At 40.0% G+C, this 20,494-nt stretch overlaps 1 protein-coding gene across 6 annotated transcripts in view; it reads left to right on the top strand.

Moving 5' to 3' along the window:
- The first annotated feature begins 39 nt into the window (after nucleotides 1-39).
- STK11IP (serine/threonine kinase 11 interacting protein) overlaps nucleotides 40-20,494 on the top strand; it is a 30,814-nt gene continuing 10,359 nt past the window's right edge. For 4 of the 6 annotated variants that reach the window (XM_072418064.1, XM_072418065.1, XM_072418063.1 and 1 more), the window contains exons 1-21: nucleotides 40-172; nucleotides 2,723-2,794; nucleotides 4,239-4,438; nucleotides 5,420-5,491; nucleotides 5,804-5,899; nucleotides 6,858-6,965; nucleotides 7,813-7,884; nucleotides 8,753-8,882; nucleotides 8,978-9,081; nucleotides 10,591-10,677; nucleotides 10,775-10,816; nucleotides 11,129-11,272; nucleotides 11,375-11,444; nucleotides 12,107-12,478; nucleotides 12,757-12,953; nucleotides 13,378-13,488; nucleotides 16,446-16,614; nucleotides 17,661-17,999; nucleotides 18,759-18,874; nucleotides 19,251-19,348; nucleotides 19,434-19,612. In XM_072418064.1, the coding sequence (XP_072274165.1) occupies nucleotides 2,734-2,794; nucleotides 4,239-4,438; nucleotides 5,420-5,491; nucleotides 5,804-5,899; nucleotides 6,858-6,965; nucleotides 7,813-7,884; nucleotides 8,753-8,882; nucleotides 8,978-9,081; nucleotides 10,591-10,677; nucleotides 10,775-10,816; nucleotides 11,129-11,272; nucleotides 11,375-11,444; nucleotides 12,107-12,478; nucleotides 12,757-12,953; nucleotides 13,378-13,488; nucleotides 16,446-16,614; nucleotides 17,661-17,999; nucleotides 18,759-18,874; nucleotides 19,251-19,348; nucleotides 19,434-19,612 (2,767 nt within the window). In that variant the 5' untranslated portion in view covers nucleotides 40-172; nucleotides 2,723-2,733. The remainder of the gene's footprint in view (nucleotides 173-2,722; nucleotides 2,795-4,238; nucleotides 4,439-5,419; nucleotides 5,492-5,803; nucleotides 5,900-6,857; nucleotides 6,966-7,812; nucleotides 7,885-8,752; nucleotides 8,883-8,977; nucleotides 9,082-10,590; nucleotides 10,678-10,774; nucleotides 10,817-11,128; nucleotides 11,273-11,374; nucleotides 11,445-12,106; nucleotides 12,479-12,756; nucleotides 12,954-13,377; nucleotides 13,489-16,445; nucleotides 16,615-17,660; nucleotides 18,000-18,758; nucleotides 18,875-19,250; nucleotides 19,349-19,433; nucleotides 19,613-20,494) is intronic. The other 2 variants (XM_072418067.1, XM_072418068.1) reach the window with 2 other exon arrangements.

Genomic DNA, 20,494 nt, shown 5'->3' on the forward strand with positions numbered 1-20,494 from the left:
GTGGCTTCACTCTCATTGACTAGACTAGGAACCCGGAAGTATGCATTGTGGGCAAACATCTGATCCTGTGTCTGCCCAGTAGGCCTGGGGGGGAGGAAAGGGCAAGAATTTGAGCCGCAGGAAACTGCAGGTGACCCGAAAGGGAGCATAACAACGTGTGACTGTGGGACAGGTAAGCACACAATTTGGTGTCTTTCTAATCTCTGTAGTTTCTTCCTATTACAGAAACTGAAACTGCCTTCCTCTGTTGTCATGTGATCCATCCCAATATTGCTCCAGGCTTCATTGCACCCTATTGATGTGCATGGTGTTCCCATTTCCCTGGCTGGGGAAGTAATTTTGTCATTATTCTGCTTTGTTGAGTCTATTGGCACTACACAATTAAATCCTAATTAGTCTGTGGTTCCAGATCTGGTTGGTGATTAATGATTGTTGGTGAGCGCTGTCTGTTTGATGAAATATAGTGAAATGAGACAAAATATTTTGGTGATCATGTGACTGCCTTGCTCATCCATGCATTATTATTATTTTATTTGCAGTTCAATCACCCCAATCACTGTGTACTGGGTAATAGATTTCATATTAATAAAAATATATACATTGTTACAAATAGCAGTACAATTCTTTCTAAAACAGTTATCACCTTTGGAATATTTCCATTCATCTGTTTGGGGTTTGAAGTGGTTTGGATTGGAATTCTTATCGGATGTTTTTGTATAGCGCATATGAATAATCAAGTACATCCGAACAGAATTTTTATTTTTTGTTACCTACCGAAAACTATCAAAAGGGCTGAATGAGATAGGAATATTAATAGGATTGGCTGGTCTATACTGGACTTTATATTATTATTAAACAGTATTTTTATAGCGCCAACATTAAATAGGGATGGCCCTGCTGCTGGTTATTTTTTTTATTATATTTTTTTTTTTTTTTTACAAACCTTTGACCTAAAACATATCAGATTATGTAATAGGACAAACTTGTTGGTTGTGTTGTGTTTTTGATCAAGCTGGTTGAACCTCCTTACTTCCTTAGACAAAAGATTTGCTAATAGAGGCAAAGTTCTGCTTTTGAGTTCTTACCTGACCAGTGTTTACACAACAAAGCAGATTGTTATCAGTGTGAAGAAGCTGTGTGCTTCCTTTTCAACAATATCCCTGGAAGTAAACTGCCCCCTATGGTAGAGGTGGGGGAGGAGTGACCGGAGAGTGTTGGACAATTTTGTCCAGGTTATGGCAGCTGCTGAGCTGTGCTGGCCCTGTCTGCCCCCTCCCTCCCTTTTTTGTATGCTATGTACACACACCTGTCTGAAATAATAATTTCTAATTTGATTTGCTTTGATAAAAATCTAGGTTACATGCAGGTGTTACCTGAGCTCATTCACTTGGTCCACATCCACATTGAGGAGCCTTCTGCTATTCCCTTACATTTCCCTCTCCAGTCCATGCAGCTTAAATTCCAAAACTGTCATCCAAAATAATCACTAGCAATAATTTTGGGTGACAGTAATTGAAAGCGTGTTCCCAGCCTAAGAAAGCCAGTGTTGTCCTACAATGTGTAGAAAAGTCTTTTCCATCACTCAGCAGTGTTCTCTCCAGCCCTTTTTAGCCAGGCACACCGCCCGGCACTTTTCAGTAAATACCCGGCTGTTTGTAGGTGGTTACTGAAAAGGTGGGCCACAATACAAGGGCACTGGGCATAATGCAAAGTTGATTGAAAAATAGGACATACTAAGTGGTTGGACATTAGAAAACTGCATCAAAGTAAAAGGAGGTGATAGAAAGCTGTCATAATTATTGGGGGTCGCTGGAAACAATATTGAATGAATACCTATTGAATGTTAATAGTAACATCAAAGTAATAATTATTTTGCCAGCCTCTCAGAAACATAAAAAAGTGTTTGGCAGGCAGCTTGACTCCAACAAGGCTGCTTGTTTTTTTATTCTTTTCACAGCAACTCTTTCTTTATTTACCTCTGGCATCTGGACCACTGTTTATCCCTTGGATAGATCTTCATCAATCCTTTCCAAAACAATCTGGGTGATCCTTTATTACAAAGATCATCTGATTTACATCATCCTGTTCATGTGACAGGTCCAGTCTTCATTTCCCCTGAGTAAGCGGAATTGTGAAATGTGTCGGCATCTGAGAGTGCTTTACTTTTCCTGAAAATTGTGTGTGATGAATACCAGTGATCTCCCCAGACTCTATTAGCTGGGTGCACCACCCGGGACTTTTCAGTAACCACCCGGCTGTTTTTGGGTGTTTACTGACGAGTTGGGTCACAATACAAGGGCAACCACCTTTCAAATAACTGAAATTCCACCCTAAACCTTTGAGACCAGGAAAGGTTGCCTGATCGCTCTGGGGATTTGTCAAAATATCTGAGCATCCCCTACCTGCCGGTGCCTGTGCAGGACTTTCGTCATCTCAGGCCTGGCCAATGAGAACGCTAAAGATCACAACATTAGGAAGATGCTGGTGCCCTGTGATGGAATTGGGCGGGTTAGTATAAGCGGGGTTTAGTTCGGATTTAACCTGTATCAGTTCTTTAATAAAAAAAAAACCGCAGGATAGCCCTGCCAAACATGACAGCTAATTACATCTACTGTCGGAACAAACTCTTTTATATAAAGCATTTATTTAAAGATATAATTGTGAATGCATAATAAGCAGTTTTCATTTGTGAATCATTGTCCTGTTGTTTTGGTTCTTTCAGGTGTCAGGTCAATGTGTACTGAGCCTTCAGTGTCAATGGTCCACATGCTTGCTCATCTTCTGCGGGGCCATGGTGAGTAGTACAAGAGTACCTAGAGACTAAATGCAGTTTTATTTTCATCAGCATGGTGGTTAAACCATTCCAATTTGGGATCTTCAACAAAGCTTTATGCTGTTTGGTTGCTCATTTATCTGTAGCTGCCAATGCCAAAGTTCTGGGGCCTCCAAACATAAGAGAGCATGTGGCCTCCTCCCATGATATGGTGTTCTTGTCTGGACACTGGGCTCAAGTATTTTAACGAAGGGGCAATGCTCCCACTAAACTTTGACACCATGGAATTTGTGGACCAAAGAGTGATGATGTGTGAGGGATTAAAGCCCAACTCCCACCCAACTTTTTGTTTCAGATGAGAATGCCTTATGAGGTTACAGAATACTTAAAAAAATGGAAGTTGGATCATTCCTATTAACCTGTTTGGTTTTGTTTTATTTCATTACCCTATTTATCACCTTGTTTATTATTCCTAAAAGAAAAAAATAATTCTGTAATATTAATAATAAAGTGAGTAAAAAAACAAGGACGGGGTGCAACATTCATATCAACTCTAGTGCACTAGATATCCTCCCTCAGTCTTATGGGTTAAATGACACTGGGTACATGCTGAATCAGGGCATTATGGACCCATTCATCCAAGGTTACGTTGCTGGGAGCAGTGCTGTATCATCACGTCAGTACTGCTCTTTGCATCAATAAGAAGTGGCAACGCTGGGAAAAAGTTTGAAGAGAATGCTGTATGACCTGGTGGCATTTGTAAAAAGTAAGCATTTAAAAAATAGATTAGTAATAAAATAACATAAAGAGGTACTTCTAGGTCAGTGTTTTTTAACCTGGATTCCTCCAGGGGTTGCTAGGGGTTCCTTAAACAATGAGAAATGTGTGACTCTGTTTGGTTTAAGTGACACCAATGATCTTTTTGGCTATCTGTAAGGGTGACATTCTTCTCAATGGTCAACAATGTAAGAGGTTTTCTTCCTAATGATCACCATGCTAATATACTGTTATCTGTGGATATAGTAATTATAGGGAAGTGTTCTCTGAAGATCTAAAAGATCTCATCTTTTAAAGGGTTCCCCAATGTTAAAATGTTTAAAACACTGTTCTAGGGAGACCAGGAGCCAAAGAAAGGAATTGGGCTTTAAACAGACTTCACCACTTTGCCGTTAATAGGTGAAGTGACTGGTTCTCTTCCAAAAGTTTGAAGGAATTCTAATGCAGAGTATTCTGCACATTCTGGCTATGAAACAGACACCCTTGTGAGCAATAAAAAGCATATGCTGGAAAAGTCCAACATCACATGCAGGAAATCTGTCATCTGCAAGAAGTCTTAGACTGCTGAGTGATATTTTCCCGTTTTCTCTGAAAGTTCCTCTACTGCAGTCCCACTTACTTACAAACTGCAGTCCCACTGACTTGCTTTGTTAGAGAAATAGTCTCTGAAGTTATCTTTCTGTTTCAGGGGACACTGTGCTGGATGGAACCAGCTTCCTGACGCTTCTCACTTCAAGCCTGCAAGTCTTCACCAACCTGTTTGAGCAACTCTTCCCACTGGGCTCAGGATCTGGGTTCCAGGCACTTGCATCCCACCCTACTGATGGTATGACCATCCTGCGTGCACAGTTCCTGCTCGACCTTGCACAGAAGACTCCAGCACTCAAGGTTCAAACTTGGTTTATTCTTTTTATGAACACTTCTGTTTGAGCTGACAACTGTAATAACTCTTATTAGCCCTGCCCAGTTATTGCCTATAAGACTGGATATCCCCATTCCATCCTTCACATCTCCATAACACATGGGAAACGTGTCCCGTATTCAGTGGATAACTCAAATAGAATAGCATGCAAATAGAAAGCAATTCACTTGTCAGCTCATTGCAGAAAGTTAGAATTGAATGTCTAGCAGTATCTACAGACATTTTTGCAGTATTGTTGAGCGGTACTAAATATATTTTGCTTTTATTTTGCTCTTACATACTATTTAATAAAATCAAAATCCAAAATCTATTTCCCTAGCATTCATCTGCAGAGAGGCACACTGCTCTTTGTATTGAGGCAGCAGATACTCTGCAACAGCTTTCGAGTCAGATCAGCAATCAGTAAAACTCACACTCAAAGTTACAAATATGTTTCAGATTGCTGCAGAGAGATCACTGCTTCCACACATAAAGCAACTGTACTCTATGAAGCTAATTGCTGGGGGAATTAAGTTTTGGCTTGCAGAAGGGATCTATATACAACCAAGAACCCTAAGACAATAAAGATCTTAGCTGTTATCTGCACACAGGCTGCATCAACATACATCAAAGCTTTATTGGGCAACAAGGTAACAGACCTATTAGTTAAAATAATGTTCATTGGTGAAGCTGGGTGATCCAGCAAACCTAGAATGGATCTGGTGCAAATAGCAAATGACTTTGAAGTAATCCATCCCAAGTTTGCTGGATCACCCAGCTTCACTGATGAAAGCGTATCCTCTCCAGCCTTGGAGAGCTTTAATAAATCAGGCGCATTCAATAGGCTGGCAGTGTTTTCCTCATTTTATGTATGAGTTGTGTATTCAGCCATCCATGTTGCATTTGGCTTTAGAGACAAGAACAGTTTTCCCCTAATGACTGTATTTCTATTCCTTTTTTTTTTCCAGATTGTTCACTCGCCTGATGATCCCCAGGTTGATTTGAATATTTTTCCGTTTAAGGCCCTAAGAAGTTTGGAGGTGAGTTTTCAATTGATTGATTCTCTATTCTTCCACAGGAGGTAACAATCATTTATTTTATGTATTTGTAACATCCTAAGCGTAAAAAATCCCACCCAATGCTTGGGGAAAAACTAGGCCAGGGCAGTAATTTGTTATCTGAAGACGCTTGAGGAAAAGGGAATATAGTACTTTCCTGTATAAAGAAATTAATTTTTGCTCAGAGATGATCTTTAAAGGAAATGGAAATCGAAATGTTGATATAGATATAGAAATGTAGGAGCTACTTAGCCTGATAGATACTTAATGATGGTTATCATGTCTTTTTTTCAGTTGGAATGTCTCCCCCCACACTACTTGAGGGGTCTGCGAGGGGTTTACTCGCAGATGGAGGTCCTAACCTGCACACAATGTGTCAGCACCTTAGAAGTAAGTGAAGCACCCCTCTCCCCTTCAGACAGTTTCCAGCATTGGCAGTTCTGGCCACTATGTACTACACCAAAATCTTACAACCAGTTCTGATTATTAGATATTGATGTAACCTTTCCCAAAGCATCGGATACTGGTTCCGGCTTTTTATACACAGCAGAGAGCACTTTTATTGACCTCTTCCAACATTTGTCAATATAAGTACACCCCACTGTGTATCTTAAAACAGGGAAAACATAGCTGTGGGAGGGACCCATTAGCTTCACCTGCTGCATGAGATCAGTTACCCTGCACAATAAGAGAAAGCCTTTCTTACAGGAAATTCTTGACAGGCAAAATGGTTCACTTTGCATTAGTGCACAGAACTGGAAGAAATGCACCTGACTCATCAAGGATTAAAGTAAAAATACACATTGCTCTTGTATTTAAATATTTGCTAATTTGGGAGTTTGGGATAAAGGATTTGAAAGTTTCATTCTAGTTAGAATTGGAAAAGAAGACTTGTGATATATACAGATCCTAACTGGTTCCTTTTCAGACATTGCTGTAGTCAACTGTCATTCTCCGTTCTCTTGGTAATATGGAGATTCAGTGAATCAATAATCAATATTCTGAAATCATGAAACACATAGTACACCCTCATTGCTGCATACCACATACTAAAAGCCAAAAATATGGTAATTTAATAAATTTAGGCTGACCATGGTAATTCATATGTAGTTGGCAATGGGGAAAACAGAAAGAGAGCAAGATACACAGCATAGATAGCAGGAAGTACATTCTCACTGTCCCTGTTAGATGATCTGTGAGATCTTGCAGCTCCAGATTTTGATAAATCCAAGTTTCTGATTTCAGCATGGTTGCAGTGTATCCTTGTCAGTGTTTGTCTTTCACCTATGGCTTTCCTATTCCTCCATGTCCTACTCATTACATAATATATCTCTTTATCACTTGCCAGGAGGTGATCTCTCATTGCGGTGGAGATTTGAGTTCAGCCCTGCCTTGGTTGGAACTGCATACACTCAATTTCAGCAACAACACCATCCACAGCCTTGATAAGTCTTTGGTAAGAGCATTGTGTACTAGTAGGGAGCGGTTTTTGAAGGAAGCTTCCTACAAAGCTTGCAGGCGTATAAATATTTGTAACAACAATGCCACAGTTCGGGTGTACATAGAAACCTGCTCTTATTTTACCTAATGCTCCCCCCGCCTGGATCTGCGGCCAGAGCCTCAGAAACATCACAGTACTTGCAGGTACAGGAAACAAACGACACATCCTAACCTAAGTGGCCATTCAGAAGGCCAAAGTGCTTTCACATTGAGGTGCAAGAGTTTTATTTTCTAGTCAGAACAGGCATTTTAGGTGCACTTAGGTAGCATATCGTACATTGGGAAATACTGGCAAAGTAGGAGCAAGCATCTTAGGGTGCTTTTTACATAGCAAGGTAAACTTGTATTTGTATAATTCCAGTAAAACCAATTCCACAACAAATTAATTTATCCCTCCTGCTCCCTACACAAAATTCTGCTGTTTTTTTCCTTTTTGCTTACTTATAAATCATCTTCAGGTTGTTGCTTACATCATCTCCACAATCTTGATCATACATTGCACACCACCAGAGCTTTTTCTACAGGAGGATTACTGGGGTGGTGGGGGTTGGGAAATAAGGTGCCTATGACTGGCTGGGCACTGGGGATAGGTTGAGTGATGCCAGATGTTATTCAACCTGGAATAGGGTTCCCAAAGGACAGCATCGGGGAGAAGATGAATATTGAATTGAAAGCTATTTTTTTTTATTATTCTTTAGGCTGGGGTTGGGGAGTTTAAAAACTTGCACAAGCTGGTGTGGAGCTTTACATTTGTATATTTCTTCTTGAAATGTTTTCAGTAATATCTTCTTTTTTTTGTTCAGGAATTGTTGAACTGTCTGAGGGTTATGGACCTGAGTCAAAATTGCATCAAAGACTGTGGCTCACATTTAAAGGTATGACATTCATACTCTTCCCTGCAACATTTTTGGACCATGCTTTGTCTGAATCGCGATCTTTTAGAACTATGGGTTACAAAAGTGTGAATAGGCAAATTATATAGAGTAGACATTTTAAAAATGATTTTGTGTCCATGATAAAGAGGAACGTTTTTTCGTATTATCCAACTTTTTCTATCCTCATTTCACTTGTATATACCATTATAGCGCTCACAGACCCCCCTGCTGTAGTCAAAGTTCAACCTCTTAGTGCAAAGACCTCTGCATGTGTAACTCCCCCAACAACCCAAATAAATAAATACAAATTTGAGGCTGCTCACTGCTGAACCTAAAAAAGTTTGAAGTATCATTTTTGTTCAAGCACCTTTCAGGACTCTTATCTCTCAAATGCATTTCTCTAGTGGTACTTAACAGTGGAGCCTACTGGCGGGTGACAAGAAAGAAGAGTCTTTGAAGAAACTTGACTTGTAAACCCCCTTCTTTTAAGGGATTTGTGGTTCCTTGATGTGTACAGACGGATTGTCCTACACTCACCTCATGCCTATGGAAATGAACATTTTGATTCCAAAATACGTGCTTGGCGTTATTAAGCCTCTATGTTCTGACAAAGGTTTTAATTTGAACTATGAAGAGATTCAGCTTTTTTCTCTAAGCTTTTCCAGAGGCAGGAAACTGGAAACCAGTAATATACAATAAAATTAAGAATTATAATAACTGATTCATCATTGCACTTTGTTTATACATATTGTGATAAAAGTTCTGCTTAAAGCAATGTTAACATCAAGGTCTTCATGAGATACAGAAGAAGCCAAGCCGACCCATTTTCCATCATTGTGATAATTGTTCATGTTTTATTTGGTGCTAGGTTCTCTCGGAGCTGGAGCACCTGAATATGAGTTTTAATATGCTGGAATCCATCCCGGAACTGAGCTTTCAGTCCACGCTAAAGCTCCACACCCTCATCTTGAGTTACAACCAGCTGTCAAGCGCAAACGGTCAGTCTGTGTGTTTTTTATGTGTGAACGGCATGAGTATGTTACTGACAAATTCATAAGACTAAACTGTCTTTGCGTGTATTTTAAAATCGCAGGACTGGAACAACTCTCAAACCTTCAGCATTTGGATTTGTCCTATAATTTTCTGCCTGATCATTCACAGTTCAAATGTTTGGCAAGGATGCATAACCTGAAACAGGTAAAATGGGTACAATTATGGGGACTGAATAACCCCAGGGTCCTTCTAAGCTTTGAGCAGATTGTTTTTATGTAATAAAATGGCCTAATGCTGCTATAGTGTGCTTCAGTGGCTGCAGTCTTGTTGCTCCAAAGAACATGCAATGTGTAGCTCTCAGTCCACTATAATTGTCATTCTTATCAACAGTGTGGTCATGCAATTATCCAATGCCAGGCATGTTAGTTTTTTACTGCTGTTGTTATGGCAGGACTTTATTAAACACATTAATTTATTAATCTGCTTTTTTTTAAAAATTTATATCCAGAAACATTTTTACTTTTTTATAATTATGGCCATTGTTTTATTTCGTTGCTATTGCTAACCCAAATTTCCAGGTAAGAATGCAGAGAGGGATCACTGCACTCCTGGACCTTCAATGATGGGTCCAGATCAGACAATCGGCTAGTAGGCAGAGCAGCTATATTGTGAAGGAGCTGCCTGTGTGTGCTGCACATTAGGCTTCATTTTTTTAAATGCAGTTTTACAGCATGTGTGGGGTACATTACACTTTTTTTTTTTTAGCGATTTTATAACACATTGGGTTCTCCAAGACTGGAGAGAATAGACTATCATGGGAGAACCTGGGTGATTCTGCAAACTTGGAAAGGATTTCTTAAAATCATTTGCTGTTAGTTGGCAAGTGTTTTCAAACCTTGACCAGATCCATTCCAGATTTGCTGGATCACCCATGTTCACCCATGATGGTCTATCTTTTCCAGTCTTTGAGAGCTTTGATAAATCAGACCCATCAGATGTTAATCTAGCCATTAAACTTTTTATATGCTTGAGCAATATATTTTAAAACTAGTTTTAGTATTTGAAAAAATAATAGCTGGTGCTCCTGCCCTGAAGGGCAGATACTTCCTGTTGTAGGTTAAAAAAAAAGAAAATGTGAAAATTGCATTTTGTTAAACAAAGAAATATATGGTGATTCATTTCAATACACAGGGCTTTAGAAAATTATAGGTTATGATTTATTTCCACTTTATATAAATGTCAGATCTCTAAATGAATCAAAAGACTAGTTCCTTATAATGGAAGAGGTAATACACACTCCTTTCTCCAGTGTTCAATACTTTCTACCTGTCACAAAAATCATACAGAGGTTGCAGCACTGGAATTGAGGGAAGGTGATAGACACAGGCTGCCATATAGGTATAATATATATAATAATATATTAATATAATATACTACTTTATTCATACTTTTGCATTTATTTAGATACCTGAAATCATTTTTTTTAAATGATTTAAAAAAAAAGTTAATGCAGTCTTGGTTTGTGAGTAAATATATAGGTCTTCCCCAAGCAATCATTCTCTAAAGCTTTTAATTCTTTAATAGGGCATTATGATATATACGTACCAGTTGTTAAAAATCAGTTTTTTTGATAGACACTGCAGTGTAGTAGTACAGCTTTGTCCCCACAATTGATAACTAGACACAACTCTGACCACCTTGTTTGCTTTTCAGCTTTGCATAGAGGGCAACCCTTTGTGCAATATTATAGATTATCGAGTGCGGATTGCCCAACATTTGTCCCAAAAGGTTTCCGACAAGGTGAGTGGTGGAGAATGTTATTGGTGGCATTGTGGAATGTACTGCAAGTTAAAAAAAAAAAAACCTGGTACTTAAATATTTTTCTTGGTGTTGTCAGGTTTTACTGGATGGGATGCCCTTGACACCATTGGAAAAAATGGTAAGACATGAACGTTTTTGGTATAAAGTGTGACTGAATTGCCCAGAAGCAATGTTCAACAAGCTTGTGACCTGTTCCTCTGCCTATCCTAATGGCCAAATTGAATTGATTTTAAGGAGGTTTCTGGGTTCTGCTTACCTTGGATATCCTGGCAGCTATAATAAAACAAATGACTGGTTTCTGAGCCACCTCAGTTGGAGGTTTATTGAAGAGTATGTGTTTATGAAAGTGGAATTAATCTTCTTGCCTAGTGTTTGCAGTCAGTACTGTGACGCTTTTTCTCTCACTCTCAATGTACTGTTTTTCCTGCAGAATGTGCAATTGTTCAGAGATCGAGGGATGCTGTCGCGACCCTGCAGATCAACCACAGAGAGTTCCTGCACAGGGGAGCTGAGCGATAGCTGCTCTGCTACTGAGAAGAATGGCTCCCGCACGGCACGTAAAAAACCACGTAAGGTAAGTCACAAGATAATATCAAAGCATCACTATGAAAATGCTATTACAATTTCCATTACCCTGTTTGATCTGTTCAATTTTGTGACTTCATTCTCCTTTTAGGTTAAAATCCGCAGCGCCAGCATCTCCGAACCCAGTGACAGCGAGTGTGAGCAGCGCCTTCAGCCAGTCGGTATGTGTATAGCATAATATTTCTATATACTTGTGTCATTGCTCCCTCTTGTGGATGGGATTTGTATTATCTGATTCTATGGGTAGCTCCTGCAAGTAAAGTGTAGGAGTTCTTTTACTCTATCATTGCATTGCAATTTGCTTGCAGATAAATGTAATCAAATCAAAACTCATGTTTTTTTTTTTTTTAAATTTGTGTGAAAGGTGAATATTACATTTATATTATATTATACTATATCTGAACTACATCATAAATAGTTCATCTGCCAATGTGCGACAGGCATCTTTGTAGAATAAACATTAGAAAATGTAAAGGGGAACCAAAATCTTACTAACTTATGTTGCCCTGTTCTTCACTGTGCCCCTGCAATCAAGCAACCAACTTGGTAGAAGCGGGGCTTTGCTTCCCTAGGCCAGAGCCTCCAGCAAGAAGTACAATCTCTTGAGATTAGCAGTAAGCATATATACAGCTACAACGCTACAGAAAATGAATAGGTAGAAAGCCTTCCCAGAAGTGTAGCGGCTATTATAGTCCCCATGGAGAAACTAACCCCATTTCAATGCTTATGGTTTGGGACAAGCTCCTGGGTATGATGATCAAGCATCAACAGCATTATACTACTGTACCTGGTTTGCTATCCATTCATTAGTACTGTTTATCAGTTACAGTTTTAAAACACCAAAGTGACATCGAGCGCACAGATAGCTTCCGGGAAAAGTTTGGCATCGACTGGCTGCAATACCGATCTCATTTAGAGGAGGAGCTTAATGGAGGCCAAAACAGCAATGCGAGTCCCAGCAGACCCATACAAATCCAGCCGTTCACTAAGAGCAAGTCATCTCCCATAATATTGCAGACACCTGGAAAAACAGACAACCCATCTCCAGCCCCTAAAAACCCAAGTCCAGCTAGACCTCCTACCCCAGAGGTCAGCACAGTCACTGCACCTGCAGATCAGCTGATAGAGCAAATAGAGGATGCCTTTGAGGATGCATTGTGGAAACCAGGAGAAGTGGAGGAGGATGTTATAGAAGGTAAGGTGTTCCTTAAAGCTGAAGTTGAAACTGATATTTATTTTCTGTCTGGTTATTCCTTTCCTTTCATTAAATGCTAAGTAAAAGCATTCATTATATAATTTATTTTTTACCCAGTGATATCATCACTGCGTTTTTATACTTATGTATGCAATGCATGACCGGTAAGAGGGGCTACCAGGATGTTGTACATAGCTTTTTTTTTCTTTATTCTTTCTAAATCTCCTTTACAGAACAAGTTATTTTTCTTTCCATGTCTTCTATGTTCACCTTTCTAGATGCCCTGTGTGCACCAGTAACTGCCTGCCCTATTTTGGATGGGCATCCACGTAACCCTGACTGGCCATGGGTCTTCCTGCGTGTGACTCCCCAGCACCTTGTGGAGATCGATCTGGAACGGGGAAGAGTGCAGCTACGGAGGGAGCTTCAGTGCCTTCGGGATATTCAGACTTCTGTCACCCAGTGGAACTGGAATGTAAGTAGAGGAGGGCTTCTAATCTGGGATTAATCTGCAGGTGGAATTGAGTGGTACATGATAGTTTAGGACCTTGTCTATCTTTATAATAATGGGGAAATATGGGTAATATTGTAGCCATGTAGAACGTGAGATGGTAAATCAGCATGGCCTCATGCAGGGCAGTAATGTAACTACTGTACATGTATGGTTGTATAACATGGTCAGTCTAACACTGCAACATGATTATTGCAAGACAGGAAGAATAAGAATTTTACTTCAGCTCCATTTTGGCCATCCTGCAAGCTTTTCAGAGGGAGGTGACTGATTAAAATGTGTGTATGTATGTGAAATTTGGGGATATAAAGATGCTGACGCTAACATGGAGGATGCTCGTACCTGTGTTGGGCATATCATTAAGACTATCTTGATTTATCTTCCTCAGGGGGAGGAGCAAGAGCTTCCTGTGCTGACCCTGTTCTTCGACTCGGTGTGTGAAGATAAGCAGTGTGCCCGCTACGTGATATTGGACAATACGCCTAAAATCTCCATAAAGGTAAGCCCTTGGCAAGTCTGTGCAGAAATGTAGTGAACCAACTTTACTTTTTTCATCATGTGACATCATGGTGTGTAAATAAAAATCAGAATTCCCTGTCGACATATCAGGAAATTAGATCTCTTGAGTTCTCTCCATTGTGAGGGAAACATGTAAAAATCTAATCTCGGACAGATTTCATTGGATCATATGTCCCCACAAAATTTGAATTTTTTTCTTACCCTTCAATCCCATTGGCAACATTTGCGAGAATAGGAGTGTGAACGGACAATAAAAAACTGACAGGCTTTTGAAGCCTCCACTATACTATCAAAAACCAAAAAAAGGTACACATTAAATCTTTGTATTCACATCAGATGATTCTCATCTAATACAAACAGCCAGGCTCATCCAAGGCTAGAATCTGAGACGTGTACAGAGGTCACCCAACATCCATGAAGAACTGACTGTGAACATTTGCAATACAAGTCAAAGGTGAAGCGCACATTGTAATGCACCTTGCTCATTCTCTCCCCTCTCCATAGAATAGAACAGTGCTATGTGTACTGCGCTCGTTTATTCATCTGTCATTCTTTTATTGATGGAAACTATTATTATTATTATTATTATTATTAATAAACAGGATTTATATAGCGCCAACATATTACGCAGCGCTGTACATTAAATAGGCATTGCAAATGACAGACTAATACAGACAGTGATACAGGAGGAGAGGACCCTGCCCCGAAGAGCTTACAATCTAGAAACTATCAAAAAAGATATATACATAAGCATTTTTCAGATACTGACCTGACACTGCCCCACCTCTGCCCTCTCTTTAGTTCGTAGTAAATACCATTGTACTGGTAACCTATACCCTGAGTTCTCCTTCTGCCCGGTAAAGCTTTGTTAACCAGTTGTGGATGTTCTGTTCTACTTGGATGTGCTACACACCCCCTATATAACATCTTCCAAATACTACGCATGTAAATATCTTTGACCATCTTGATTGGCTGGGAGGATTTAACTCCCATGCAGGGGCGCAAGAATTCATTCAGTCCTGTCAGCCACAGAGGAATCCATGATGCGCCAGGTATCCCGGTAACCAACGCTCATGGTTTTGATAGTTCCACAGAGCAATCAAGTAATTATTTAATTGCAGAAACTGACAGTCAATGTCCCTTTCTGTAATAAAGCCCGGTCTGGTTGCTTATTTTTATTTTACTTTAGTTCTGCTTTAGAGGGTGAATTTGCAAGGTTTTTATTCTGTGAAGCTTTTGCTTCTATATTCATCCTTATTCTAGAGATACTTTTTATTTGCCACTAGATGTCCTCTGTCTGTCCCTGAGCATCATTCAGTCCATTTTTTCAGCCTTGCTTGTTTTGGTCCTGCCCATAGCAGTGAAAGGAGAAGCAATACAGAGATGAACGTATTTCCATGTCATTCTGCCCTTTCATTTAATCATCCCGTGAATGTTTGGCTACTTGTATTCCTTCTTCCTCCCATGCTCCAGCTCTGCTGTTAGGATGTATTCCAGTCAGGAAACAAAGGGGCCTCTGTGTGGCTTACTGCAGCTTTTAATGCACATTGTGAAACGCTCACATTGTGCAGTGAAATCAGAGCCAGGAGAGGAGCTGTGCAATTATACAAGACTGAAGGAATGGTCAGATATTCTCAGAAGAAGTCGTAGACCAGAAGTGGTCTACATGCACTCTATTTTTAGGAGTTGCAGGCTTTTATGATTTTTCTCATTCACAGAAACTTTTTTTTTTAGGGAAAAACAAGCTCCTCTTTTACACAAATATGACCTTCCACAACAACATGTGACTGTTTAGTCATTTCTTATTTTCATGTTCCCTAACCTTCTGGCAAACGATAAACACCTGGGCTTGCAAAAAAAGATCTCCAGATAAGTCCTGTTTAAACTTTATAAAATCTGTGAAGTTGTGTTTCCCTGGCAGAACAAAGCTGTGATCTCTGTATATTGTGAGGGTGCTGAGCTATGCCGCACAAGCAGCTACACGTCCATCCTCCACTGGAAGAATAGACACGGCACTACTTGAAGTCCAAAGCAGCACGTCTTCTTGTGTCGCCACACGTTCTTCTAGCCCCATGACCGGTCCAGAACACGTCGCCCTGCATCTGTGTGTACGATTTGTATTCTAACACCCTGACCTTTCAACTCCATTTCTGACAACATATTAATTTATTAAGTGCTTTTGCTAAAGGCAGTTAGCAAAGTTTGTTGATATATCAGCTCCTTCTCTTGGGTCTTTAAAGAGACACTGTCATTGCATCCTATATTTCCATAGGATTTTATGGACATTTAACCTATTGTATGAATTATTATTATTATTAATAAACAGGATTTATATAGCGCCAACATATTACGCAGCGCTGTACATTAAATAGGGATTGCAAATGACAGACTAATACAGACAGTGATACAGGAGGAGAAGACCCTGCCCAGAAGAGCTTACAATCTAGTAGGTGGGGGAATTTCACACACAAAAGGATGGGAGATATGTAGTGTGGGAAGTAGTGATGGTTTCAAATGACAGAAGAAGCCGGGTAGGCAAGTTTGAAAAAATGAGTTTTGAGTGCTCTTTTAAATGAATATTATTTAGCTGTAAAGCTTCTATAGTGCAGATGTGTAAGAGCCCCAAGACTGCTGATGGGTGAGGCCATGTTGGATGTGATGTCAGAGTGCTCAACCAATGACACTCTATTGCAGCCTTTTGCAACCTTTTTAACATGGGGGGGGGGAGTTGGGCTTGAAATTACATTCACATCTTGGGGAACCCCAGCTATAAATACTGTAACTACACCTCACAGAAGATTAGCCTGGTGATCAGTAGGAAGAATTCCTCTTACATTGCTGGTCAGTGAAAGTAATGTCTGTATTCATTGATTCTATAAATTAATGTTTATTGTTCATCACTTCTATTGAATCACATATTCTGCTTTGTCCGCCTAGACGCTGCTGGATGTATTGAATCCCATTTTGGAAGAAAATCAGAGACTGATGGCCGAGCGGTTAGAAGGTCTTCCAAAACTAAAGTGTCTCAAGTGCAAAAATGAATTTACCCACCAGGAGGACAGTGGTGTTGTCTCTGAGGGAGAGACTCAGGACAAGTTGTCAAGAGGTCTGTACAATATTCTTTTGGGTAAATATGAGACTGCTATGCATCTGCTTACATCCTGGGTCTTCATGATTGTACATGTTGGGCCTGATTTATTAAAGCTCTAGAATACTGGAGAAGATAGACTATCACTTGTAACTTGGGTGATCCAGCAAACTTGTAATGAATTTAAATAGATGAATGATAAAAATAATTTGTTATTATTGTACAAATGTTAAAGTCCTGGACCATATCTGCTGGATTACCCAGGTTCACTTATCCTCTATCTTCTCCAAGTCTCAGAGAGCTTTAATAAGTCAAGCTGATCATGTGCACACGAGGAAGCTGTACAATATGAGTGTTATTTGTATTTAATTTATTTAGCAGCAACATATTTTGCTGAACTTTTTATATTGAACTGTTCATTACACCAATGGAGCATCCACTTTATTTCCCCAACTTCCATCCAAAACTGAACGCAGGATTTGTATAGATCTCAAAAGATTCAATGTCAAGGAATAGTCTGCTAGGCCGCAGGTGGGCAAACTTTTTGGCTCTGGGGCCACAATGAGTTTACAAATTTGGCAGACATGCCGGGCCATTATCAGATGGATGGAGAATGTTTGTATGACCTGATAAATCACGTGTAAAAGTAGGCAAGATTAAAAAGCCCAATGAGCCATATATGGCCCCCTGGTTGTAGTTTGCACATTGCCTGTGTATCTCTGCCTTCTCTAAATTCTAAGGGTTCACAAGCAACCACCTCCTTACCACTTGCTGCTCACTGTTATTTGGTAACACTGGTATTTGTTTTTTAAGTTCTAAATTCACCTGCTGAACTAGCAATTACTTTTAATAGCAATGATCAGTTTAATAATACATTGCGATATTTGCTTTTCTTATCTTCTGTTACTGTGTTGTATGATTGGTACAATGTTTCCAGATTTCTCCTGCAAATATGGGTCCACATATAACATAATCTGCTATTTATCTGCAGTCATGGAAATTACAGGTTGCACAAAACTGTCATTTATATGAGAATGACTGCATTCTTCTATTTGTACTCGCAGATCATACCAGCTGCCCATCCTGTGGAAGTTTCCACGTCATCCTGGCCCCGACACACCAGGACAGCTTCTCCAGCACTCCAACACAGCCCCTCGGCAATGAACAGCCTCAGGAGGGCGCTTTGTGTGAGGGGCAAAAGTCATTCTATTTAGGTGAAGATGAAAAGGACGGTTCACAAACGGGAAGCAGCTCTCCAGCTAGTAACGACAGCGTATTGAATGGCAAAACCACGCTTGATGCCAATGCTAGCAGCCTGACGGGAAGTTACAGAGATCGCAATAGCACTCCCCCGACTAGACACAATAGCCTAGTGCTCCAGGACAACTGGCAAGTTAGCCCGTGTGAGTTGTAGAAAACTTTATAGGATTTTTTATATATTATAAGCTTGTACAACAATGCAGCCTAATGATACTGCCATGAAAGTCCTTGATCAGCCTCATCATGTAACAGGGTGACAAATTCTTCTAGTTGTGCTCTTGTGTTGTCACCTAGTCACCATGACCCCTGATGGCAGTTGTTTCATATATTTTTGCAAAAGCGTTCATAAAACATTTTAGCACTTACACTTCATACAGGTTAATTCTGAAAGCAGCTAAGGGCTAGAAAGTCTGCTTCACAACTTTCCTGATTGTTTGTGATTGTTTCCAATTGCAATGGAACGAACGATTGCTGTTCTGTATAGGGGGGAGGACAGCACTCAGCTCCTCCCTATTAAAAAACAGTAATCATTTGTGGTGGTCATTGGTGCTTAGTTGTACAGATGCTGGGGTGATCAGACAATAAAAACCTAGCGTTTGCACACAGATTTGGGGTCAGTCACCTGCACCGTAGAACTTGTCTTTAGAGGAGCAGTGTCTGCACATTTCACAGCTGGCGAAGTGAGCAGTTCTAGAACAGCTCATTTCTGCCCTGTTCATTCTTTATGGGGCTGCCGTCAGAAGAAGCATTTGTTTAGCATTTTTCCAGGGGCAAGAGGAAACAGTAACTGTACCGCCAATGTGAACATAGCCTTAAATTCCTGAGAATATTTCTTTATTGTGTATTATAATGTACTTGTGTACTAATGTATTAATTTTTTTCCCCTTTGTGTCTCTCTCTAGCCTCCAACAGCCCACAACAGACTCTGGATTTCCGGCTAGTGGATCACCGTCTTAAGCTGTATCTGGATATGGAGATCCTGGGGGGGGACATGGAAGAATTCCAATGTTATATGAAGGTAAGATCTTGTTTTCAGGAAGTAAGGTTGGGTTCTGCAGAGCTTCACAACTGGTTGTGCTAAAGAAGGTGTCAGCAGCTTATTGGCCCCTATTTGCTTTTGAGAGTAGCAGCAAACACATTCAACTAGCAGCCCTTTCTGGGTCCTATTGATGTGACAGGTTTGAAATGTTTCCAATCTTATTCCTCATAAGCTTGCACTTGTCTGTCTGCACCTCTCTTCTTTCTCCTAAACATGAATTCTAAGTGTACATGTTTATGTAAACTGTGGCCAATAGACATGCTTCTAAGCATGGCCTTATTTTTCTAATGGGTGACCACTCATGGCTTTGTTCTTTCCTTTAACCCACCATTATTCCTCTTCATGTTTGATTCAGGTACCTGTGGTTCGTTTTGGTAAAGAGGGGGAGTTTTGGACTCTGGTAGTGGTTACCAATCAAAAAATCTACTTTCTGGAGATAACTGGAGACACTAGGTACTTAACTTAAGTCACATAGGGGTAGGGGTGGGGTATTATCCTTTTAATGGTGCTGACTTGACACTGTAATGTTCTGTAACAGTGGTTCACCCAGTGATTGGCTGCTGCTAAAAGAGGAACAGAAACTGACTTCTCTCACCCACGTGCATGTTGGACTGAAGAAACAAACCTTGCATCTGGGATTTGGCACAACTAAGGTGGCTTACACTCTTCTGACCAGGAACCGCCACTTCAGCATAGCATTCAGCCAGAATATTCTAGGTAAGAACAACCAGGAAATTCATAGGTTTAAATCATTTCAGCACAGTAAAACTCTTATTATCTTATTGGAAGTTGAGGTTTTCAGACCAACTTTAGCTGTAAATGTATAAGTCAATGAAGGCAGACTACTTGAATTTGCCACTGTGGGTCTTTAAAGATCCCCTGTTACATATTTCAACAAAAATCCTCCCGAAAGTGTATATTTGTTTTTAAATAGTGAAGTTTATTCTACTAATATTTTGGGGTGGTTCAGGGACAGTCATCCGGTTGAGGAAAGGGCAAGATGATGCTGTATATCCTCTAATTAAAAAGTGAAGTGGTTTCTATCTGATTTGCTTCAGCTTCTAATGTACATTATGAGGAGTTCACAGTGTGCAGTGAAATCAGAGCAAGACATTTCCGTACAGAATTTCCATACAATTGTTTAAGACTGATGGGAAGACTGAAGTTTAGCCTTTAACAAATGTTATGCATGCTATTTACCTGTTAAAGTCACCCTTATGCAGACACCCAAAAGCCATCGTTGATGTGATACCTCAGCAGACTCAAAGCTGTCATGCAAGGGACACTGTGCAGTATTCCCCCCTTTCTCCACTAATACATCTGCTATATAAAAGATTTATAGAGGGAGTCCAAGAAGAGCGGAGAAGCTAGGTCAATGTTGAACACGGGGAACAGGGTGATGACAGAGAAGGAGGGGTGGAACTGTGCTAGAGAACTAACAATTTGGTAGTAGTCCCATTTTCTAGCAAGTTCAAAGTTACCGTATTTTTCGCCGTATAAGACGCTCCGGAATATAAGACAATTTTAAAGGAGGAAAATCTAGAAAAAAAGATTCTGAAAGATTATCCCCCTTCTGATCACTCATGTGCCATTCATACC

This window comes from Pyxicephalus adspersus, chromosome 7 (genome assembly GCF_032062135.1).
Source record: "Pyxicephalus adspersus chromosome 7, UCB_Pads_2.0, whole genome shotgun sequence".
Classification (NCBI taxonomy): Eukaryota; Metazoa; Chordata; class Amphibia; order Anura; family Pyxicephalidae; genus Pyxicephalus; species Pyxicephalus adspersus.